This window comes from Watersipora subatra, chromosome 1 (assembly GCF_963576615.1).
Source record: "Watersipora subatra chromosome 1, tzWatSuba1.1, whole genome shotgun sequence".
NCBI classification, from domain to species: Eukaryota; Metazoa; Bryozoa; class Gymnolaemata; order Cheilostomatida; family Watersiporidae; genus Watersipora; species Watersipora subatra.
Window position 1 is genome coordinate 14,556,982 of NC_088708.1, and position 25,902 is coordinate 14,582,883.

The 25,902-nt window shown below is 35.6% G+C and overlaps 2 protein-coding genes across 8 annotated transcripts in view; one reads left to right on the forward strand and one right to left on the reverse strand.

Annotated features, from left to right (window-relative positions):
* The window catches only part of LOC137410650 (pleckstrin homology domain-containing family A member 7-like), a 29,055-nt gene extending 26,142 nt beyond the window's left edge, over window positions 1-2,913 (reverse strand). For all 7 annotated transcript variants that reach the window (XM_068096110.1, XM_068096112.1, XM_068096111.1 and 4 more), the window contains exons 1-3: window positions 2,817-2,913; window positions 1,117-1,193; window positions 362-419 (exon numbers count right to left, since the gene is read on the reverse strand). In XM_068096110.1, coding sequence (XP_067952211.1) covers window positions 362-419; window positions 1,117-1,193; window positions 2,817-2,911 — 230 coding nt within the window. In that variant the 5' untranslated portion in view covers window positions 2,912-2,913. The remainder of the gene's footprint in view (window positions 1-361; window positions 420-1,116; window positions 1,194-2,816) is intronic.
* A 173-nt stretch (window positions 2,914-3,086) lies between these two features.
* On the forward strand, window positions 3,087-25,619 carry LOC137385568 (importin-7-like). The gene is made up of 23 exons (XM_068072053.1): window positions 3,087-3,236; window positions 4,095-4,176; window positions 4,264-4,420; window positions 4,508-4,666; window positions 4,827-4,953; window positions 5,054-5,268; window positions 8,443-8,513; window positions 8,711-8,813; window positions 10,902-10,947; window positions 12,231-12,330; window positions 14,180-14,379; window positions 14,596-14,685; window positions 16,477-16,684; window positions 16,916-17,052; window positions 17,299-17,476; window positions 17,662-17,787; window positions 17,982-18,172; window positions 21,998-22,212; window positions 22,334-22,479; window positions 22,593-22,735; window positions 22,926-23,064; window positions 23,181-23,297; window positions 25,019-25,619. The coding sequence occupies exons 1-23, from the start codon at window positions 3,153-3,155 to the stop codon at window positions 25,108-25,110; spliced, it is 3,126 nt and encodes a 1,041-aa protein (XP_067928154.1). The 5' UTR covers window positions 3,087-3,152; the 3' UTR covers window positions 25,111-25,619.
* Window positions 25,620-25,902: the final 283 nt, after the last annotated feature.

The following is a 25,902-nucleotide window of genomic DNA, read 5'->3' on the forward strand; positions in this document are numbered from 1 at the left end:
CAGCTTTTAATGGACAACAAATTAAAAGAGGCGAATTTGGACAACAACCAGGCAAGCTTCCAGAGTAGCTTGTGACCTCTTGAGGCTAGATTTTGGAAAATGTTAACCCACCAGACATTCCAAGCATTTAAACAGTTGAGGATAATTGAGCTATACAAACAAAAGATAGCCAGATAGCCGTGAACCTATTTGGCTTTGGAATTAAAATACCTATAGGAGCTTTATCTGCCGGAACAAGAATTTTCACTAAAAAACCGAAAAGGGGTCATGCGATGAAAAATGGACTCGATGTCACAAATATATCAATGCCAGTAAAAACATTGCACTCTGCATAAATGAAGTCCTTATTACATATACTCACTCGATGTAATATCTTATGCCTTCCGGAGTGTATCCAAGCTCCCATCCCCTAGGCAAACCTAAACAAAAGTGTTTATGCAATGACTTGTCAAGGCCTGTCACGGCAGCATGATATATTTCTCATCAGCCTAGCCATTAAAAACTGTTACAGCTGTAGTTTTAGTCAGTGCTAAATAATTCCATGGGGTTTCACAACCTGTCCGTAATTTAATCTTTTTACTGCAGTAGAAACTGCTGCAAGCTAATTTTGTACTGCGTAGAAACTGCTGCAACTGTACACTGACATTGATCAAGCGCCAAGAGTACTACAATAACCTACCTGACAAAAAGGAGGGGGGAGGGGTTAGTCACTACTCAGGATAGAATATAAATTCCTAACATTTTCCATCACAATAGACAGAGTATGTAAGACAAAGAGTCAGAACAATCACAATGCATATCTGTTTACCAACCGGCTCCAATTGCATAAAGATTTGTTGGTTTTTAGTTCATGTCAAACAAGATCAATGATTCAAATCTGTCAGATAAATGACATATTGTGGAAACATTTCTTGTCGTCACAAAACCTATTCACTCGTCTATCCTTACGCTCGAAAGTGAAATTGGACAAGTCTGAAATATTTTCTATACTAAACGAGTTTGCATAAGGAATGTCGTGATAAACTTTTTCAATAATTCCACAAGACAAACAAATGAGAATAAATTGCCAATGGAGTCCACTGCTGAACACAATTAAGCCAATCAATATTTACACACCTAGTGAAGTAGCATGGCCACTCTGAACGGGCTCTCCGGTCACTGGGTTAATCCAAGTTGTTATCTCATCGTAGTCACTGCAGAAAGTGCAAGAAAGGTTCAAAAAGTGACAAACCTTTAGGTTCACTTATAGTCAACTTAAGTATGTTCACTTATAGTCAACTTAAGTATGTACACTTATAGTCAACTTAAGTATGTATACTTATAGTCAACTTAAGTATGTACACTTATAGTCAACTTAAGTATGTATACTTATAGTCAACTTAAGTATGTATACTTTTAATATATTACAACAAGTTTAATGTAATTGAACAATAAAAATTTTAGAACATCTTGTAGTAGGTACATTTTATCAAATCTACTAGTAACCAAAAAATGATAGTAATAGCATCCATAATACACAGTTTGTAAAAATAATTTTTTATTGACAGCTGATTTTAAAGGCAGTGCCACTTTGGTTTATCACACATGTAAAATGACAAAAATTAATTAAGAGGTAGCTATTGCACAAATTCAACGACTACGCAACGGTTGGTAAAGAATGTCATGGTTTCCATGGTTAAACTGAAATTTTCACAAACATAAAATTGATGAAAGGAAAAGGAGTGTTGGCATATTGGCAGACAGCTTGATCCGAGGTCTAAAAAGTCTAAATGCTATATTGATATTCGACTATATAGCTAAATAATATGACTACTGCAGGCAACTTCATAAAAAACAGCACAACCAGTAAACAGTCTAAATATAGTGGACTCATAACCAATGCTCCAACATCGCGATAAAAGGTCACAACAAGGTCACAACAAATGGGCTCCACAGATAATGAACTTGAACCACTATATCATGCCTCTCTTACAGCCATCCTGGTGAAACTTATCTTACAATGAAGTTATAAGGCAATAGAGAGTAAATATAAATATCACTGTTACAGTAGCTGGCAAGAACTTTTAGCTATGACTGACTAATAGCAAAACCATCATTGGTTCATGATCTGATGTAATAGATTTTTATTCACAGAATTAAAATCTGTTAAAGACAGTCTAGTCAAAAGCTAGTTTTAAACATGCATTGTAACTAATCAGTCATTCAATTGGTAGCTTATTATTATACTTCTTCGGTACTATAGACAAACGATTAGTGATGGGTAGTGTTACAGTAGTACACAACTGTAGCTGTGTTGTTCATGCTTCAGCAGGTTTTTGAAAGCAAAAGTTCGTTTTTGCATCGGCAGGAACAGACGAACTGAAGAGGAGTAAAGTTTGTTCAGCATGACTGTAAGGCGGCAGACGAAATACATACCGGTAGTTGTAATATTACTGATGCATAAGATCATATAACGTACGTTAGCGAAATCAATTTATCAACGAACATTGACAATATAAAACCAGAAAACAGTAATATTGTAAATAAGCCATTTTATAACATACAGCTATTCAAGAGTTTCCAACAAATATAAGGTATATGCAATGATATACAGCCCCCTGTATATCATTGGTATATGGAGTGCTTCGCTTCTCATCAATATGGTAGATATGAACATACAATTTCTTTAAGCAATGATCTATAATACATTTTCATAATTCTATAATCAATAGTAATCATTTAAAACATGATTAAAGAATAGTCGAGGGGTTGCAGCCAGCTTCGCTATAGCTGTTAGAACAACTCGAGAGTCTCAGTTAATTAAAAGTGTTACTCACTTTATAAAGAAAACTCTTCCATCAGAAGTAGCTGCACGGTCCCAACCATATCCTAGATCAGTATTTAAAAGAACACCATATACGTCTGCAGCCATAATCAGCGATGAAGCGAAAATAGGACAGTAGTGACTTCTTGGTAGTTATGAACTATCCAACGACTCTAAACGTCAAACCGAAAGTGAATCTAGATCGAGCATGCGCTTTGCGATATTAGCTGATGAACCGGAACCATCGGATTTTTCTTTTTGCGCCGTAAATAGGTCCTTTCAGGCTCCATGTTTAGGCTGATTAGCTGAATGCCTGCTCTCGTCGTAACGTTCCAACTAAATTGTGAAGATGGACCCTGGGCATGTTGTAGAAATTCTCACGGCTACTCTTGACCATACTCACCAGGAAGCAGCTGGAAAAAAGCTAGATGAGGTATGTTGTATCATTATCTGTCAATTTAATATAAGACTGTTTCTACGATGTATCACGACATGTCCGTGCACATGTTTTAACGCGTGTTCGCCCATGTTATTGGCACGATACACTATTGTTAGATTCTCGTGCCCCTGGACATGTATCACAACCCATATGATTTTTAGTAGCTTGTAGTTGAAAATGTAAAATTGTGTTGGAAAAATTATCATGTAGCACGTTAGTGTTAATGGCAAGAATATATTTATTCTATGCGTAGAAAATGTTAATGCTGCTAGGGAATGTTTTGATTGATTTGGCGAAGTTGCTTGATAATGCAGATAAACAATATCTGTGATACGATTTCGCACTACACTCTAAATTGGAGATTGCTTGTCAGAATGCGTACTACTCTGCTTTGATGATTCGGCATAGAGGGCATATTGAGGTTACACCCCCCTTCCAGTAATAACCAGAGGCTTTTTAGTTGTTTGCAAGTCAAATGCTCTAGACTACTAGGTCACGGCGAATGCCATTATGGAAGTTTATCAAGCATCCTTCCCGTAATGTATTATAGAGTGTGACAGTTAAAAATATGATTAGAAATAAATTGGTCTACAAAACTGTTGTAGGTAGAACTAGTTGGTTTGTTCACCTGTTCTGGCTAATAGTAGTCATTTTATGCACTAATATTAAAACAATAGTTCATTTATGTCTATCGAATAAGGGATGTTATTTAATACAATAGGCCGTCCCTTACTATTATCTCGTCAAAAATAATTCCTGTTCATTCTGATTGTGTCTCATTTAATCTTTGCTTTCTTCCTTACATTTTTTAAGCTATTTGGACTATTATGATATTTTTTCTCGAATTTGTAGATTCATAAAATTATTGGTTTCACTCCCCTGCTGCTACAGCTTGTTGGATCGGATCAGATACAAATGCCTGTGCGTCAAGCAGGTTTGTAGAACTATTAACAGTCTAAATTGTCAGATTATTTGATGTTGTTCCCTTTACCCCAAAAATGTTTTGCCGGTTTGTTTACAGGTGCAGTATACTTGAAGAATATGGTGACCAGGTATTGGGAAATGAAGGAAAGAGAAAACTTAAATGATCCAATACCATTCAGTATACATGAAATGGACAAAGTGGTCATTAGAGAGAATATTGTCAATGGCGTGATTACTGCTCCTTTGCCTATAAGGTTCGTTATTGTATTGCGAGATTTGTTGTTGCATTAGCGCATTTGCTTGTGATAGATATTTATCTATAGTGCCACTTTTTTTTGCAGAACACAACTCTCTGTTGCTGTGGCAGGAATTATTAAATGTGATTATCCAGGAAAATGGCCTAATATAGTGGACCAGATAATTAGGCACCTTCAATCTGACAACACAGCGACCTGGCTTGGAGCTCTCATATGTCTTCATCAGCTCATCAAGCATTATGAGTATGTCCCTAAAATCTTGTGCATTAGCTGGATAGTAATCGCATGTCGTTATTTCTTGCGATGTGAATTATGAGCAAGCTCTTTTGCGATTTACCCTTGTCTCATGTCCTCACCTTGTATGAAAGGGAATAGGATTAAATTAAGATGTGTTTGCATTCAGGTACAAGTCAAACTCTGATAGAGGTCCTCTAAATGCTGCCATGACACATATTCTACCAGTTATTCTCAGTCGGTGCAAGCAGCTGTTGCCAGATAACTCGGAAGCTTCTGTTACTATTCAAAAGCAGGTGTTTGCATTTTTTCTTATTTTCGTTGTTATTAAATGTCCGCTGCAACAAAACAAAGTATATCTTGCAACAGTTGTACAAATAATATTTTCTGTTTTAGATTCTCAAATGCTTTTACTGCCTTGTGCAGTTCTGTCTACCACTTGACCTAATATCTCGTGATGCCTTCTCACGCTGGATGGTGACTTGCCGCGAGATTTTGGCACAGCCTTTTCCGACTGCATTGGCTCAAGTTGACCCTGATGACTTAAGTGAAACAATCTGGTGGAAAATTAAAAAATGGTGTCTGCATATAATGGTTCGAACGTTTGAAAGGTATGAAACATTATTAATTGTGCAAGCATATTTTCTTTTAACAATATAACCCTCTATGCAATTCTAGAGCATAATTATATTATATATGGTGATCATGCTTCTCAGGATTAAACACACTTATTGAAAAACTGTGCCAGAAGATGAATGTGGCACTCGTTTCACACTGCACATTTTGTTGATGGTTCATTTAAATACGCGAAGTATATCATACAAGCGTTTAGGCACTCTATATGTCTGTTGCGTGTCTATTTCTGTATTATGATTTTTATTTGTTTAAAGACTTATCAAATTTATATAGTAATAATTTTTTACTTATCGTGTTTTAGTTTGTTTGAATCAAATGTTGATTTGTATCCTCTAATGTGCCCCTTAGTTGCTGCATTCGAACACTGCCAACTACATATTTTCACTGCTGTCTGTTCCAATCAGTGCTTCAGATAAGCACATGTAGCAACAAATCACATGTAAAAAAGCTGTTTTCATCCTTTGAATGCAATAAATGTATGCTATTTTGCATGCTGCACTTTTACAATAGTAAAACTAAATAAGTAAAAGCAAAATTTAGTGACAAATTCCTTAACAATGTCTATCACAAAAGAGACTATTATATCAGCAACATTTATTTCTGTTTCAAATATTTTGTTATCAAAATCTTTTCGGTTGCTGTTTGACGCGATTTGAATTGCAATACAGATTTGTTCATCCGTAGCAGCAAGTTTTACTTCGCTTTGGTTTATGAATGTAACATTTTTCAAAAAATAACCCAAGAACCTGGGCAAAAAAGTGTTATAAGGTTGAGGCGTATGTTTTTTTTTCTTATGTAAAATAGGATTTTTAGGTTTGATTTGAACTTTTACCAATTTGTAATAATGAGAATAAATTGTCGAGATTTCTGTGCCAACTTCTGTTAAAACGTAATATATTTGTATGGAGTAAGCACCTCAAAAAATTATCCCAGATTTTTTTTGAAAAATGTTTGATATTTTTGCAAATCATGGTTTTTCAAAAAAACTTTGTGTTTAATTTTTTTTGTACTTTTGATTTTTCTGCTCAAGCAAATCGTCTCTGGATTACATTTCGCATCAGAATGCTGGCGATCTGATGAAAATGATGGCATTTTTAGTTAGACAATTTTTTGCATTCAACAGCCATATAAAATCACAATTTGCATACTACGTATAAGTTAGGGGCGTTGAGCTACCAGCAGTTTCACATTCAAAGGCACTATGAAATAGTTGAGCACATTCTTCCTGGTGTCATCGATGCGGTTGATCATGCGAAATATATATAACAGTTGGTCGGTTTTTAGTACCTCGTTTTTTCATTTTTTCATGATCGAAACCCAAGATGGAGAAATGCTTCAGCGTTTGCACTTGAGCTGATTGCCGTAACGAGTTTGATGTCGTCATATCATTTATTAAACAGAGTAGTGAGGGGAAAACTACCAGTTACAGTTGCTCTCTTACAATTGATCTTGCTTTGGGTTTTACTAAATAAACTTGTAGATCCTAATTTCAAAGGTCCTTCTGTAGCATTATATTACACATACAGTCAAGTATCTGGATCACACTTGCTAATTTATGATAGAGGAGTGTTTACAGATTGTTACACACATCAACTAGATTGTTTGTCAAAAAACATTGATTTTTGCAAAAATTATGAATGATTTAACCCGCCATAATTAACCAGCCTTGATTTGTCTAGTCAATTTCTGCCATTATATTATGTAATTCCATGGCAATGTAAATTACCATTTATTGGAAGCTATTTAAATATTGTTAGGTTTTTTGAACATTTCATTTTGTCATAGTGACTGCGATCAGAATACGCAGTCACTATGAAAAATCACTATTAGGCTACGTTTGAACAATTGATAAGTTGTTTGTGACCTTCATTCATAATATGAAAAGGTAAGAAGCACTTCTGTATTGCAATCAATTTTATAAAGAAGTAATGGAAGCGAAATGTTTATGTTAACCAAATCATTAGCGCGCGGTTTGATTTTCATGAAAGTAAATTAGAATTCTCTATGATTATAAATATGTTAAAAAAGCAGCAAGATAATTTTTATGTATTTTAAAGTAGTAAGTTGTAACTAGTTGTGATGTTTAGTGAAACGAAAGAATACTTTTGAAAGCCATAAAAGCTGAATTTAATCTGGCACTGTATCATAAGTGGCGATAGATTATATGGCAGCAAAAGGTTAATAAATTTTTTACAAAATCCTGGATAAAAGAAACAATCCAGTAATAGTATATCGCTTTTAGTGTGCAGTTTTTTATAGTTAGTTGATTAGGTGAATAATCGGTTGCATAAACTATAGCAGCAGTAATTTGTGTTTGTCATTAGCCTGTACTATTGATCATGCGCAAGCATGCCAAAAACAATAAATTATTACATGAAAAAAATTAATCCTTATTAAGATTGAATTATCCACTCCATGAACTTATATTCGCCTGATCATTTGCTATTACCCCGTTTCATAAAAAAATGATGTATTGAAGGTAGCTAGAAAATAATTTCATTATATCATAGTCAATCTCGTTGTCAATATGATATAGTGCTTAAACCACTGAGAATTTATTTTAGCTGCTAAAAAGCATCACTAACCTTACGGACTCTGTGCTAAACCGTAGCTGTGTGAAATTAATTAGCTGGTATCGCGTAGTTTAAACCATTACTACTCTTAGAAACTGACATGTCGTATTAGACGCATCCTATAAAATGTTTTGAAATAAAATTTCTCTGAACATTTACAGAAGGCAAATAGTGTAGTAATTATTTATTTAAAAACGTTTTCATTTCAAGTAGTTTTTTAAAACTGCAGCACAAGTGTTTCTTACGAATAAGAACTTGCGAAGATCTTCTTGGACTCTATTTTACAGAAGGTTTAAATACAATTATCTTTTCTGTGCTTGTGTTTTTGACAAGCCATACCTCAAGAAACAAGTGCAATTGGCAAATTGTATTTTTTTATACAAGCAGCAATCAAGGTTTCTCGAACTTCAGATGTTTTCTCAAATTTCTAAAGTTCTTTTAATTCACTTAAATATCGCACTATTTTTGTTAGACCTTTGCAGGCTTTGGAATTCTGTTAAGATTTGTTATTGTTTAGTTTCTGCTGTTACCTTTGATGGTTAACTTTTGACTTGAGCTGTTTAACTATCTCCTTAGGTACGGCAGCCCTGGCAGTGTCGTCAAGGAATACAACAAGTTTGCAGAGTGGTACCTACGGTCTTTTGCAGGTATGTATCATGTGCACTCTTTCACAGTTCGTGTTGCTATAGTATTGGGATGAGTTATTGCCTTTCTAAAACTTAGCGTCACCAAAAAGATAACAAAAAATAATTGTGGCTGGTGGGCATGTAGAATGTCACAAAAAAGTAAGTTTATTTGAGAGGAAGATCCAGCGAGTCAGTAAGTTCACTCTATTTGTTTGCAGCCCCTACTCTAGAGTTGGTGCTCAAGCTTTTGGAGACCTACAGGTGTCAGCAGTACGTAGCTCCTCGAGTCCTTCAACAGAGTCTCAATTATCTCAACCATGTGTAAGTTACCGTAAAACCTCTAATTGAACCTCATGGCACTCTATTTTTCAACCTTTCCTCTTTAGTGGCAGTCGATTGGAGGTGGCGTTGAAATAGATGATGGTGTTGTATTTTTCAAATGGCTCGTCAGAGTTTTAGGAAGATAAATTTAGCCCTTTTACGGGCAAAGCGAATGTTGCCTTTATTTTGCACTCTTTCTGGCGCAGCGATATTAAACTTTGTGGATGCAATAAATCTGCTAACTTACCTCCAACTTGTATTTCAATTTTTTATTTCATTCTAAATTTGAAGATATATTTTTATTTTATATCTATATTTAATAACATTGAAAAAAGCTTGTTGCACTCATTGATATGCTTGCAGTCAAAACTAGCTTTTTATGTGCAATGGAAGAGTCATGACCGTTGATCCATTGTAAGCCATGTCACGATAACTGCAAGGATGCTATTAAATAATATGCTATAAATCTGCAAGTTAATAAGTTATATTGTGATATTCTATCAAATGCTATAAATATGTATATTCATGAGCAAGTGACATAAACGAACCATACTTATTACATGCAGAAACAAAAATTAATGTTTTTAAAACACAAATATTTGCATTGTTTGCTCGGATAGCTGCGTTCTGGTAGTTGTTTTTGATGGAACAAACTTCTGGTTGTCCAATACCTTCCACAATGTCTTCTGACCTCAACTCCTCTGCACAGCTGAACTAGTCGATATTGGCGTTCAAACAATACTTGGGCGGAGCAAAACTTTCACTCGTTGCATTTACCACAAGTGCAACACAAAAGGTTTGATTGCTAAACGTAACCTTTGGCCCAGAGCTAGTCGTTCATCTATCATCGTAAATGTAAACCGGTTTTTATTTACATGTACTTCGAAGTATCAAGACCGCGGTAAACGAGGAACTACTAGTAGCCTGAAGCAGTTATTAATTATTTCTATGGTGTTGCTTTCAAAGTTTTAACGAAAAAAAAGAACGAAGCTTTATAATTAGACGATGAGATAATTAGTTGTTATTTATATAAACGATTCATAATTAATACGATTTTCTAGACACTTTTCTACTGACCAATTGATTTTATGGTTTCGTAACGATTGAAGAATTTGAAAGTGGCGGTCAAATGGAAATGGCGGTTAAATAGAGGTGACGTTCAATTAGAGGTATTACAGTATGTTCCCTTTTACTCTTAATAAATAGGTAGATGCTCATTTTGCCGCCAGTCTATCCATTCATAGAACAACATAGCTTGCTTTTACTTTTCTTTATGGAAGCAACTACAGTGCGCCCTCAGATTACAATGACCCTGTTATATGATTTTTTTCGTCTTGTTATGTAGAACACTCTTATTTTTTGTCCTCTATACGAAACATTTTTCGTCATACGAAGTCAACAAAAGTTTCTTTTCGAGTTCAAATTCTGCAGTCAGCATGCTGATGATGACGGAATAAATATGCTGAAATGCTATTCTCCAAAATCCCTCTAACAAGGAATAGATGAGATATGATGCTCGATTTCGCTCAGTTCGGCGTTATGAGATATTGTGTAAACGAAACCGAAAACAGGTGGTAAAATTTTAGCAATGAAACTGTTGAAGTCCAGTGAAATAGCTAAAAATACATGCTGAAATTTAGCTTCAAGTATGTGTTTAGTAAGCTAAATTCATTCAAGTTAAATTCAACATTTATTTTGTACGTCTGTCTCAAAAGTAAGAACCCCCTGTAGTACTGTACGTACTCCACGTATTACATTGTGACGTTACATTTTATTGCAGATCATAACAGCTAAATACACTAAAGTTACTGTGCGTAACTATAGTTACTAAGGTTAACATATTGTTTTATTACTAATTTTCAATATGTGCAGTATGTATATAAAGTTTTTATGACTCTTACCAGAGGGTGTTTGCATTACATATTTACTATGGGTTTCTATATCTCTCTATACAAAATTTTTGCTTTACAATGCCAACGCTGGAACGAATTAAAATCGTATGGCGAAGGCCCACTGTACATCTTTACATTAGGCAGAGTACTGTCAGTAGCCACCAAATGGTAATAGCTTATTTGTTGTTTTTTACAGGGTGGATCATGCCTCATCATGGAAAGTTTTAAAACCGCACATACAGGTGAGGCTGCTACAGCAAAATTTAGTGATATTTCTCCCATTTACCTGAAATAACTGCCTCGTGCCCATTAGTTTTACTTTTCAGTACTGTTTGCAGAAGTTTGTTCGCTACAGCTCGTACGCTGCAGCTCATATGCTACAGCTCGTATACTGCTGATGCTAGAAGCTTGCAAATCGTCTTTTAGAGTCTCAGCTTGTTTACTTCATAAAGAAGTCTAAATTATTTAGGTGAAGCAAATATGTGATGCGATAGCATTTCTATCAAAAAAATTTAATCATCACACATCGTTACCAGTTACCTGTAATGACCATCGCAAAAAGATTTGTCATAAAAAAATAAAGCAGGCTATAAAAGCAATTTTAAAACATTTGCATCGTCATTTCAGGTATTTTAATAAAGTTGTATTTAGTAGAATAACTTGTCGACGATTGTGCATAATCATTGTAGTCACGATTTGATTGTTCCTAAGGAAGCTAGTGATTGGGGCCTAGTGAGGAATGATATGGTTGTTGCTAAGGCTAAGGACACTAGTGATTGGGGCCTAGTGAGGAATGATATGGTTGTTGCTAAGGGGACTAGTGATTGGGGCCTAGTGAGTATGGACCAGATCTACTTAATGAAAATGCTAGTTGAGTTTCCTGGAAGTATAAATATAATTGCTACAAAAACTAATGGAACATTCTCAAATACGTATGAATCAAAAGGATAAAGACAATTCTAATATCTTTAAATTTATCTGGACAAATTTTCAAACTATCCAAAACCCCAACTTTGTAATTCTAACACTAGTGTTATTTCTAATAGTGTGTGATACAGTTCTGCAGTCTTTTTCATCTAGGGCTGAAGGAATGGTGTTGCTGTGAAGAAAAAAATTTGGTTTGTAGTAAGATTCTTATACAGCTCTATTTGAAAGTTTGCGCTGAAGTTTACTGATACATTTTGTCTATTTTTTTGTTGCTATAATTTAGATAATGCATTAATTTAATCATGCCTATTTATGCTTTTAACTGCAAAAGGTATTACCATATATCCACATTGGTAGCGTATGGTCATTGTAAATATTCACATGGTTTTCACACAATCCCAAAGCAAAATGAGATCATGCTATACTATTCATGGTCGTCATATGAATAACATGGGATATACTAACAGATGGAACTGTCCGAGATAATAAACTCTTTTTGTTATCTGTGATGTTCTTTCCACAAACTGAACTTGAATGATTTCCAATTTAGTCGGTGCATTATATAATATCCTGAATGTGGAATGAATCTAATTTTTAGACCGTTATAGTAGAAGTAATCTTCCCACTTTTGTGTCATAGTGATGATGACCAGGACCTCTGGACATCAGACCCGATAGAATACATTAAAACCAAGTATGGTGAGTGTCAGTCTGTGCGAAGCCAGTTATCTTTATGGCCAGTTCTTACGTCTATTTACTGCCTGGCTATTGTTGCTTGATTAAATTTTAGCTGGCTGTCATCATTCAGCATTCCATATGGCAGAGACAAATGATAAGTTTTGTTGTATGCAATTCATCCTAGATTGTATTTTATATAATGATCTTGTATTATAATCATTCGCTCAACAGATGCGCAAAAGCTGTCATCATGTATACTGATTTGGTTCTGCTTCAGGTTGCACAGTGTGTAATGGCATAATTTACAAATTACCAGAATATACAATGGCCCATCCCTTTTGGCTTATGGTTGTTATAGATGTTATATCGCTTCTGGTGGAACTCAAGGAAATAAATCTCACTATTTGTTTCCTTGAGTGTATGTTTCCTTGAGTGTAACTTTTTATGTACCTAGTGTGTCTTTGTCATCAGAAGATTGTATATTGAGAAAACTCAAATCTCGACATGTGAAGTTAATTTGAACTGAGATTCGTTTTGTATGTTAAAACGGTCATAGGTTGGATCAAATATTCTTATAGGAATATATAGTTTCCCTTAATTCATTCTAGCGCTCAGGTAATTTGATATAGCATATAAAGTCAATGGATTATATAAAACTATATAACAAAATAAAAAAAAATTTGTTTCAACGCCTATACGTTAAATATAGGCAAATTAAGATGTAGCTTTGGCGATGCAGATGATAGTGTAGTGATAGAGTTGTATAGCTAGTCTAATTTACACTACATTAATTTTAAATTAACATAGTTTTTAGTTTTGTTGTTTGTTCTTACATTTGATACTTCAGATGTTTATCTTCAACTATCACAGTCGACTTCTCCATTTTCACTCATTCAGTCTTATTGTTGTTCTAGTCAATTTCCATTTCTTCATGATAACTTCTTGACAGTTTTAGAGATTTCTCAAAGGATTGTTGTAGACACGTCTACTGATGTTTTGCTATATTATGTCTAAGAAAAGCGTTTTCTCTTATACTACAGCTGCATGCACAAGTTTTCTCGGCATCCATGATTTTAAAAGTACCATGTGACTTTGGTTTATGATCGGAACACATTATAGAAGGCTGTTGGAAAAATGCTTCTCGAACCCTTTTTTGATACAAATAGTATGAACAATTTGAATTTTTTCAAAGACTGTAAAACAGCTTTCATCAGCAAGTTTTATATCATGCACTGCATAAAAAGAGAAGGTAGTATAGAAAGGACACTGAATTTCTCATAATTGCTCTATTAATAGTTTAGGCTTGGGAAAGTATTACAGAACTGTATCCCGGCCCCGTTTACTCTGATTTTTCTGTAAAATAAGTATAAAAACACCTTGTTTATTTTATTCTAATAAAATGCTAGCTTTGGACTGTATAAAACACCAATATTATTGAGCAACGCAAAATCAAACCAATTTATAAAACCGTAATGTTTTTGAAAACTAGACATAGTATGTAGGAAATGACTGCTCTTATGTGACAAATATCTACTTCAATTTAATGAGGCATGTCAAAAAAATCATTATATAGAGGTAATTTCAAATTCAGGTTCGGTTGTACAACCACTCGTCAGCCAAGTATTTTCATTATATTTTCAACGTTAGAGAGTACACAACATAAAATTTGTTTTCAACTTTTCTTAAGCACATTTTGCTGCATTTTCTAGGTTGCTTGTGCTATGGGCAAACGAATAGCCTTCTTCCTAGAAGCAGTATGTTTTCAGCTTCTGTGGACTTCATTGCTATTGCCACTTGTTGTAAGATTGTTGTCAACATTACTAGCTGTTGTTTTTACACATTCACTGGCAACTAGCTATTCGTGTTGCAGACGTCTTTGAAGAATTCCTCTCGCCCTCCATGGCAGCTCAAGGATTGTTGCACAACGCCGCCAGCAAGCGGAAGCAGGTCCTCAACAACACAGTGGAGTTTTGCATGCAGGTTCTTACTGGTCAAAAAGGGGCAGTTACCCCTAAACAAAAGGATGGAATACTCCACATTCTCGGCGCCCTAGGAAAGCTACTACTCAAAGTAATTACAACATTTCTGTTGCTATCTCTTTATATATTAGACTGGCTCTTCAATTTCGCAATGTTCAGCAAGTAATCATTTACTGTTATAGCACCCTTTATAGTGATGCTCAATTCTGTATTCTACATTAATTCAGTAGAAAGTCTTTGCAGTCACTAATATTTCTCAAACTAGTTTTGCAGTAATCCATTATTACTAGTTACGCTTGATTTGCAGAAAGATGTATACAAGAACCAGGTGGAAACACTTCTCACTACATACGTCTATCCAGAGTTCAAAAGTGAACACCCTTTCTTGAGAGCTCGTGTAAGTTGTCATTTTATCTCCAAATGCTGCCTACTGAGCTACATGTGTAGTCGGGGTGATAAGTTTTTGTCAAGACAAAATTAGATTTGGATATTATCGCTATTGTCACCATCCTAATATACTCTTTGAGGGTTAATTAAATTTTATTTTTTGTATGTGTAAATAAAAAGAGTTAAGGTCCGGCCACACGTAACGAATTATTCGTTCAATCTGACCGAATTCGCGAATTTCATAGAATTCACAGATTTATTCGGCCGAATGTCACAGAAATGTCTGAGCTGTGCATGCACACCGAATTCGTCAACGAAACGTGTTTAATTGGCTAACCAATTTTTTTAGCCAGCACAACTCTAGCAGCTTTGACAATTGGGATAGTCCAAGACACGTATGACGGCACACAATAAACGTATAAACGCGATATGACCTGATACATACGATGCAACTGCCTATATGCGCTAGAAAGAGCGACTGTTTCTGGGACGGAGCTTTTGCTGCATAAAAAGAAATTATTATTAAAAAAACAATTTATAGCTTCTAAAACATCTAAAATAAAATACTGGATACACAATGAGAAGTTCCTGCCATGGTGAACTAACGAGAGAGAACCAACAACAGCGCATCTAGGCAGTTGCATCGTATGTATCAGGTCATGTCGCCTTTATACTTTTATTGTGTGTCGTCGTACGTGTCTTGGACTATACCAATTGTCAAAGCTGCTAGAGTCGTGCTCGCTAAAAAAATTGCTTAGCCAATTAAACACGTTTTGTTGACGAATTCGGTGTGCATGCTCAGACAATTCTGATATTCTGCCGAATAAATCTGTGAGTTCTGTGAAATTCGTCAATTCGGTCAGATTGAACAAATAATTTGTTACGTGTGGCCGGACCTTTAGGGGGGAAAGATGTTGGAAACCCCTGCAATAATTATACTCATCTCAATTCATTATTTTCAGCTTCATTCTCCATCTATTAGAGATAATTGCAGTATTGCTGAACAATTGTTGAAAAAGAATATGTGAATGTTATTGACTGATCCTTCATCAGACAAGAGAGACATACTTTTAGCAATTGCTTTACAACGCATGAGTACCGTACTTTTCGGACTATTAGCCGCTACTTTTTTTATGTTTTGAGTCATGGGGCTTATATAATTATGCGGCTATTCCGTGGGTTTTTTCTTTTACAGCTAGGGCGCATTAACCAGAATCTCGTTTATGCGCCTCTGGCGGTGATAGAAAAAATGCAACAATGCTCAACGGTACTGTTCCGTTAGGCACTGGGTTAAAAAGCGTCGGTTAATACGGCACTGTTCCGTTTTAACCAGCAAAGTTGCTGTCGTGTTAAGAAAGCACCGTCCTGAGTTCTGCGGCTTATACAAAAGGTCCGGCCTATGTATTGTTTTATTAACGTTTTTTTTTAATTAAAGCAGATGTGGCTTATATAGAGGTGCGGTTAATAGTCCGAAAAGTACTGTACATGGGATCATGTTAAGCTTGGAATTGTCTATCAGCTCAAACAAAAATGTTTATCCAAAGCTTGTCAAATAAATGAACAACTGTTATCCTCTATTACTAGAAATGCAAAATCTAGTCTCAGCACGACCTTATTTTGTATGTTTATGTGGTTGTAAAATAACAGCTACTTGATTTATAGTCAAGTTTACTGATGTATTTCCAAGCATGTAGAGCCTGTAGCTTTTGATTAGGCGATATTAAGATAGCGGTGTTATTCCATTTGCCTCTCCGTTAGAGCGCAGTAGCAAATGGGTAGCAAGTGTGATTCTTTTGCACAGGCCTGCTGGGTGCTACAGCACTTCGTAAGCACTAGATTCAAGGATATGGGTAATCTCGGCACAGCTGTTGAGCTGACGAGACAATGTCTGTGTGAGGATAAGGAATTTCCTGTAAAGGTAGAAGCAGCCATTGCGCTACAGGCGCTGATCGAGAGCCATGATGCAGCTTGTCAATATATACAGCCTAACATCAAGCCTATACTGTTAGGTAACCTTCAACTTGAGCTCTCATTTCACTGAGTTTTTCGTTAAACACTGGGATACTTTTTGTCAGTAGAAAGGTTAGAAACATGTCGCCGGATGAGCTAAAGTCTATTTAGTATTTGTTTTATAGAATCCGTAAAATATGTCAGTAGCTATTCTAGTTCATAGATTGTCTACTATAAACTTTAGTAGTGCTGTTGTGTCTCTTGTTGTGAGTCGGTTCCTTTAATTGTAGAGTTGCTGAATTTGGTCCGGGACACAGAGAATGACGAGTTGACAGCTGTTATACAAAAACTTATAGTCAAGTACCAAGACGATGTTGCATCCATAGCTGTAGAGATGGTCAATCATCTTGCCAACATATTTAAACAGGTACAATCGCGCTTATATGTACGTACGTACGTGTGTATGTGATCCCACAGCAACATGAGACTGTTATTCGTGGCTCTCGTGCATTTTATGTGGGGTATACTAATCGAAGAACCTGTCCGAGATGATAAATTTGTTTTCCTCATCCGTGAGGTTTCTTCGACATTGTCTATACATGTATATTAATAGTAATCAATTTTATCATTTAATCAATTTCTTGGTGGATGGACTCATCTTTTATAATCGTAGGTAGTCGAAAGTGATGACAACTCTGGTGACAGCGATGACAAGGTGGTTGTGGCCATGGGTGTGCTGAACACTATAGACTGCCTACTCTCAGTGCTAGATGAATCACCAGAGATCCTTGCTCAAATAGAGCCCATTGTGCTCCAGATTATAGGCTTCATTATAAGCTCCCAATGCATTGGTGAGGGTCTCTTTCTCCGTATGTTACCTTTCGTGCTTCACCAACCTTTTGTTATATCATGCCTATATTGTTATTTCTAATGTTGTTATTTCAAATGTTACCATGTACGTTCATCTTCTTCAACTCGGCATCATGTGTCTGTCGTGTCAAGGTCTTATTCTTTTACGGAGGTGTTCTGGTTGCAGAATATTATGAGGAGATTCTTTCACACATATATGTACTGACGAGCAGGACCATCAGTGACGCCATGTGGCATGTGTTTAACTCGGTGTATGAAATGTTCAACAATGATGGCTATGACTATTTTACTGGTGCGTAAGAAGTCTCTAGTTGTTTGTTTTAGTTGCCTTTGGTTGACTATATAATTTAGACAAATACTTCTTATAGATGGTTAACATACGTTATTTTGTATAGTTGTGCTTCATGCGTGTGTCTCGGATGAGTAAAATCTGCATTTACATTGGCTCCGGTGTGAGCTGCTTTCATACCCTATTGGCTTATCTAGAAATGATGCCATGTCTGCACAACTATGTCACTGTGGACCCAGATAAGTTTGCTTCTAATCCAAAGCACCTTGAGATGATCTACAATATGTGCAAGGTAGTACTGACTACCGACAGCGGTGAAGACGCTGAGTGTCATGCTGCCAAGCTTATAGAAGTGCTGATTTTGCAGTACAAAGGACAGATTGACTCGGTAAATTGAAACATTTGACTTTATTTTAAGGTAGTTTTTTACAACCTGTAATTTAGTGAATCATGAAGGTAGCTGGGTGGGATTTTTGCACCTTTTTTAAAAGTTAATGTAAATGTATAAAAGTTTAGATTGCATAATGTTCTTATATTTGCTATTTGTATGCATCAATACAAACTATTTGCATGCAATCGGTATACTATGGCGCTTGCTTGAGCAGTTCAGCATTTCGTTTTGCTATTACTGTAAATTCTGGCGTATAAGTGAACTCGGTGTGTAAGTCGAGGTCTAAAGTTTTGTTTAAAAATCTTGGTTTTGTCACGTACCCGTCATATAAGTCGACCCCCTTCTCTGGCTCAAATCATTTGATCGCTAATAGTTCAGTCGGTATCGAAGGCAGGCGAGGCGTAGCTGGAGAAATGGCATCCATAAACACCATCCGCAAAAACGCCCGCATTCGTTGGTGCCATCGGCAATATAATTAACAAAAGGATGAGAGAAGACATTTCTAGTGAAGACTACGGGGCTTAAAAAACAACACTTCGTCATATTGGCTCATTTCGCCGATCGATCAAAACTGTCACCTCTACTGATACGTATTTAACAGAAAAGCAAGCCACAAGACAGATTTCTGTTAGGAATTGTGGTTCGTTTACAAGAAAACGGATGAATGGATGATAGCAGATGTGTCAAATGGATTACCAAAATGTGGGCTTGTAGGCAGATACTACGTATAAAAAACACGTTATTCCAGAAGATAATCCTAGCGGTTACAATCGGAATTGTGAAGAATGGGACTTTGTGTTTGATCTCATGTTGAGTAGGAGTACTAGTATTTTACTATTTTATAAATAAATTCTTATACGTGTATGGCGTCATGTAATTTTGATTTGCGATGGTTTTTGAATTTTACTAGAATTCTTGTCATGAAAAAACGTCACCGCCGTATAAGTCAAAGATGCATTTTTAAATGGGAAATTTGGTGTAAATTTTTCAATTTATGCAGAATTTCAGGATATATTGAAAGGTTGCTAATTTCAGTGCTTAACTTTTAATTTGTTTATTTTAAACATATTTATCCATGCAACATTATATGATCATAGTGAAAAGTTGTATTGTAAACATTTTAACGGTTAAACAATTAATACTCGGACGTTTGGACATGATGGAAACCAGTCAGTGTAAAAGCATCTCTGCTGTATTTTGTTAAAGCACATAAATTACTTTTTTTGTATTGTGTATTTCAATGCATCAGAGTCTTGGCTTTCGAATGAGCTATTGTTTGCCATGGTGAGACAGACATTGGTTGGTGTTTATAGGATTTTCCCAGAGCTCTACCGCGAAAAAGTTTACTGGCGTAGTCTCGAAAATTGTGACGTCACAATTCTCATAATCGTTGTTGTGTGCTCTTACCGCTTATTTATCAACTACGATAATGACGCTAGTGGCAGGCGAAGGTAGGACAACTCCAGAAAACGGATGAAGATGACAAAGGAATCAGTGTCATTAGTTCTCCATGTGCATATTATTTCTATGATAAGTACCTCAGACTCCAAGAACCATACTATATTTTTCCGATGATATTACGCACTAGCTCTTTATTTTTAATGTGATGTTGAGGGTGACGACTGAGACTAATTAATTTCAGGCATTGCGTGATCTCGCGAAAGTGCGATTGACATTTAGTCCTATTTAATTTAATCGGATGTGATTTCATTACCTTTATTAACGACAGTACATTTATTGAAGCATAATTAACCCAGAACATATGTTTGTATTGGGCAGGCATTAGCACGATCGCGGGCATTGTTGATTATCTAGAATCCTAGTTTATTATTAGCGCTCTCCGGGTTTAACAGCACTGATTGTCACAGAAAAACGCAGCCTCAATGGCAGCGAAAGGGATTGACGACCTAAGGCTAAATGAGAATTATGACGTCACATTTTGAGTACCTGAACCAAGTGTGTTTTTTTTTTGCAGGACGTACTTTTGACACCCCGTTTTTCATAGTTCTATTATTCTTTGTGTATTGAATATATTGTCAAATAATATTGTCAAATGTATTGTGTGAAATTTGATATGTAATTAATGACAAGACAGATGGCAAAGATATGCAAATGATAAACAAATGAGTCGCTTATCACAAAAGCCATATGTATTTAGATATTGCATAGTGCAGGAGTGTGCATTAGAGTTAATCAATACGAGTTACACTGCCCAAAACCCAGTTTCGACTAAAACTAATTCTTGTGAAATTGAATGCCTCAAAAAGCTAGTTTGTTCCATTATGTTTTCAGTTTTAATAGTTGCAGCACACTCTTACAACAGTTTTATTACAAATAGTGCAGTTTTAAATTGGCTTGCAATTTGATGACTGCATAATCTGTGCTACTTTGCTTACTGTTGCAGTTTGTTATTTTGAGCCTAAACCTTATGACTGGGATCGTCTCTCGTCTCGTTGTATTCATTCAGGTTTTGGGCACTTTAGTAAAGGCCAACCAGGATATATTAATGTATATGAAAATACTTGGGCATTAACTAAAACTGCCTATTGGTAAAAACTGATGTTCAATGGTTTAGGAAAAATTTTGAGGCACTTTCTGCAATCCTTAAAAATGTGAAGAAGCCGTATAAACCGTGTAAGCTTTGTTATTTTACAGAATCCTTAGATTTGTCATAAAACTAGTTCACACTTGAAATGTATGCGTAAGCAACATAATGGCTTTTCGAGATCTCATAAAGCACATTTTAGACCAGCAGTTAGCACTCCTGTTGCACAATAGGTCATTAACAATCTTTCTCAAAGGCTGTTTGCTCTATTACAATTATATCTAAAAAGTCAATGTGTCTTATGACTTGCATTCTTACACAGTATATCATTAGTTGAGTTACAATTGATGTCGCACTTGAGGACTTGAACATTTTAATATCGGCAAATGTACTTTGGATAATGTAAGAACAAGCGATGAAAAACAATATACAATTAGAATGAAAGCTATGATGAATATCTCATCTCACAAAATTAATCATGATTGTATGTAATTTTGTTTAAAATAAAGAAATACATGCAAATATGCTTGCACATGGACGTCATATTAATAGAAAGCTGTTGTTTACCGTTATGAGTTCAGTCTGCTGCCTTCTTGATTATTGTTATGTGCAATATATCTTTCTCAATTACAGTTAGTCCATTACCAATATTACGGATTACATTGATGATTGATACAATGATTACATATTGCTCCTAAAGTTGGGCTATTCTTTTTGGAAATTGAGATTTGTTTAAAACAGTACGAATAACGCAGATAACCACAATTTATGAAGGGTTAAAGATATTACCGATTGCAATAAAGTGTTTTAAGCTTTGGGCTCGTCGTAGTTGCACTAATTGATGTATTAAGATTATAGACAAGATTATTGTAATATATGTAATGTACCATAGACGTGAGGTTTACGTCTATGGTACATTATATATATTACAATATTTGCATATTATTACTAAAAATTGAGTTATAAATTTTTTTATAAATAAAAGTTTTAATATATTTAGTTTAGCAAATTATAGCTCAGCTGTTATTGCAAACTGAAAATATTCATACTTTTTCCTGCTTTATCCCTGTTTTTCTCACTAAAAGCCTTTTTCATCGGACTTTAGATACCATTGGTATCTACAGTGCCTATAGTATTGTGCCAATCCTGCAGGATCATGGTAATTTCACATTAATTTTAGTGGAGCGCATACTTTCGGTATACGCATAGAACACTCTTTGGCACTTTAAGAATGATGCAATTGTCACACAGTACCTAGTGCAATTCTCTTGTTGCAGGCTGTCTCACTCTTTGTGAGTGTTGCTCTGGAACGTCTAACCAGAGAAGTAAAGACTTCAGAGCTGCGGGCTATGTGTCTGCAGGTTGTCATCGCTGCCCTATACTACAATCCCTCTATGTTATTTGAGATGCTAAACAACCTACAGATATCAGATCAGTCCGTCACAGAGCAGTTTATTAAACAGTGGCTCCATGACTGTGACACATTTCTGGGGTATGCTTGTTGCATTCCATTTATCATTATCATCTTTAAATGTTTTATTTTGCTACTGTTCATGCTGTTAGTAGAAAATAACAATGGGTATGGACTACCAAGATATTGTAACCACTTGTAGACTGCATGACAGAAGGATATGTATACTCGGCCTTTGTTGTCTCATGAACACTCCTCATAACCGTCCTGCTATAGTCACTCAAGTGGCTGGAGAGATAATTCCCGCCGCTCTTCTCGTCTTCAAAGGATTGAAGCGAGCATATCAGAGTAAGTGTGTGTGTAGATGCTGCTACTGTTTCCAATGAACAGTATATCATTCATGTGAATGAACAGTATATCACTTGTGTGCGACTGACTGACCCGTCTCTTGGTCTTCGCAGGCAAAGCAGACATGCTGAAAGCAGTTGATGATAGTGATGGAGAGGCAAACGATGAGGACGATGACTATGTAGCCGAGGAACTTGAGGACGATGAGGATGACGTCAATGAGGATGCTGATTATCTGGAAAAAATAGCAAATGGGGTAACTTCTTGCACTAGTCTTTAGGGAGAATGCAATATCCAAAGCCATAAGGCTTGTAGTAGTCAAATGAAAGGGCTTGCAGTATGTAAAAATGAGAGGGCTTCAGTTTGTAAAAATGAAAGGGCTTGCAGTATGTAAAAATGAGAGGGCTTGCCATAGTGAAGTTTATGGTTGCATTTGCTTACAAAAGGATGATGATGACGATGAGGATGAATACGACGAAGATGATGATGATGTGGAGGAGACAGCACTCGAAGGCTATGTCACTGTACTCGAGTCAGCTTCTTGTAGCATCGACGAGTACAACGTCTTCAAATCTATTCTTTCGAGTGAGTGTCGTTCATTTTAGTAATCATATTTTTTCGTTGTGTACATGTTATTAGGTACTGATTTAGACCAATCTTGCATGCTGTCTGCTTCTAGCTTCTGTTCTGTCTGTACGCAGGTTTACACACAACAGATCCAACCTGGTATGCCTCTTTAACTGGTATCCTCAACGCAGATCAACAAAAGGATGTTCAAGAGATTATCAAAATGGCTGATCAGAGAAAAGCTGTTAAAGGTGATTTGATAGCAATGATGCATAAAAGTTATCTTGCGCTATATTTGTAGCGCTAAAATTTGAGCGTGCTATATGCGACATACATGTATTTTGATGTGTACATGTATAACACCTGCCTTCAATTTCAAAGCTCAAGCGTTTTCTATAGAGATGTTTTGTCAATGACCGATTAGTTTATGAAGGTATGTCATAGTGCTGAAGTCAGTTCCAATCACATTGTGAAGCTTAATCAATGTAGATTAATAATCTAGACACTCATCTTTCATCTTCGTTCAAATTTGACGACGAATTCAATTCCGATCAACTGAAAGCCATTTTCTACAGGTTTCACTTCGTTTGGTTGACATTAAACATGATGGTAACATACTTTATTAAAACAAGCCTAAAAACTTATCAGACGAGTTTCATAACGTTTGATATTTTCTCTCTTATATACTGTTCAATTGTTAGGCAAGATCATCTTTTTACCAGCTATTATTAATGAGGACAAACAATGCCTAGATTCATGTCAATCGTTTAGTTGTGGCTAATAAGTTAGTCACAAATATTAAATATGTTTTTGATCAGATCCTTGATGTGCTATTTGACGTCAATGTTGGTTAAGTAGACATTTAGATAGAGCTACAGTTTCAAGTTGTATGTAAATACTTCAAAACAGTAATTTGTTAAATCTTCACAAAACCAAAATGGCGTGGTAGCAAAAGTTATGGGCAGATACTTTGCACCAAAAAAATTAAGAAGCAATAAGAATGAAATAAAAAGGCAAATCTATAGAATATTTCAATAGTTCAATTACTCTAAGCATACATGAGTTTTGTCTGCAATTGCAAATTTATAACTTACAAAGTTAAACGAGTGTTTCTGGAAGGTCTTGCTACGATATTCTAGAACAGTTGTGAGGCGTGTGTGCTAAATAGATATATTTGTTCATGTTGAGAATAGAAAACAGGCAATGAATGAGTTTAGGTAAAGGAATTTAATTCTATTCCCACTCGGTATGCCATATTTGAGCAAATTTTTGCGATAATTCTTATATGTAAACCATTTTGAGTTTACTTTTTCTTGTTTTGTAGAGTGTCTTTGTTTACCTAAAACTTGTAAATTATACATCATTAGGAGTTGTATTACCTTTTTGTGTGTATTTTTGCCTGAGTCGTTCTTAACTTTAGTTTGTTAACTCAAAACAACTAGCTACTTCAATCTAATCCCACAGAATTTTAGCTACCATCAATCATATATCCTAACTTGGAGTGCATAAATGGTGGTCTGTTTAAAGCTATGTTTTTTTGGCATAGTCGCTTAATTATAATGAAGTGTCTGAGATAATGAATAGGTTTACAACATAGTGATAGACCATAAATATTGTGTGTTCAAATATATTTGGAGTTTTCTCTTATTTTCAATTCTAAGCAAAAAGTTGTGATGCAGTCTTTGTTAACATTGTTTTCCACCATGTATAGGACTTGAGATTTTGTAATATGTGCAAATATGTAAATTTGGCGTTTCCACTTATTCGAGCTAAAACTAAATATGCATGTACATTTTACTTATAAGTTAAATGATGTTTCAAATGATCTGATCCAACAGGCCCTTAAAAGAATTGGTGTAAAAATATAGTAAATAATATGTGGGATTTATAGTAACTAGCAATGATACAGTACTTGATATATATTGATTCTGATTATTTGGACTGTGGTTTCAAGAAAGTGTATGTTTTGTAGAATCGATGAAGATAGAGATGCTGGGAGGTTATCAATTTCAGTCGGTGAATGTGCCTAACTCTTTCAATTTTGGTGGTGCCCCTCCTCAGTGATGGGCTTACACTTGCTCTTGATGATCCAGAGGATCTTGATAATTTTTCTGATCCAGATTCTCAATGACTAAAATAACACCGGGAAGAATATCCTATAGAAATGACCCTCAATGACACTAAGTGTACCATTCAATACCATCGTTTTGTGCAGAACATATCTATATCACTCCATCTATGGCTTAGTTAACTGTCACCTTGGCATCTCTCGTTATTTATATTCACTCAGGATTCACTTGACGTCTGAAAATGTGTGCACATGCATGTCTTTATATTGAGGCTGTCGCGGTGTGACTAACCTCTCATGTGACCTCAGCTTTAGTGCTCATGTGATTTCATATTTTTAAGACAAACACGCCGTTTTGCTTATTTTGAATTCACTGATTTTTAATTCCTTTGCATTTTCTAGACCTTGAATCTTTTCTAGGTCCAATTTTTAAATGCAGGTAGATCGCAATGTGCATTTACACTGTACATTATGTGGTGATTCAAATATATCAGGGTCTCACTCATTGTGCGGTCTGTGCTACCAGATGATTGTAATCCAACATTGTATATAAAGTCGGGTAGAGAGGTTCATTTCCGGATTGGAAAACGTGTTCATGCCAGATCTATGCTTTATGGTCAGAATTAACTGAACATTTCTGTTATAGGCATTTTACGTTGTACAAACAGTAAGTTGCTCGGATTCGTTCCAAAATCATTCCAAACTCACTCTTTTGGCCCTTCTAATAGGAAAAACTTGAGCTTTTTGAATTACCGACTGTACAGTGGCTGATGTATTATAGTATCAAT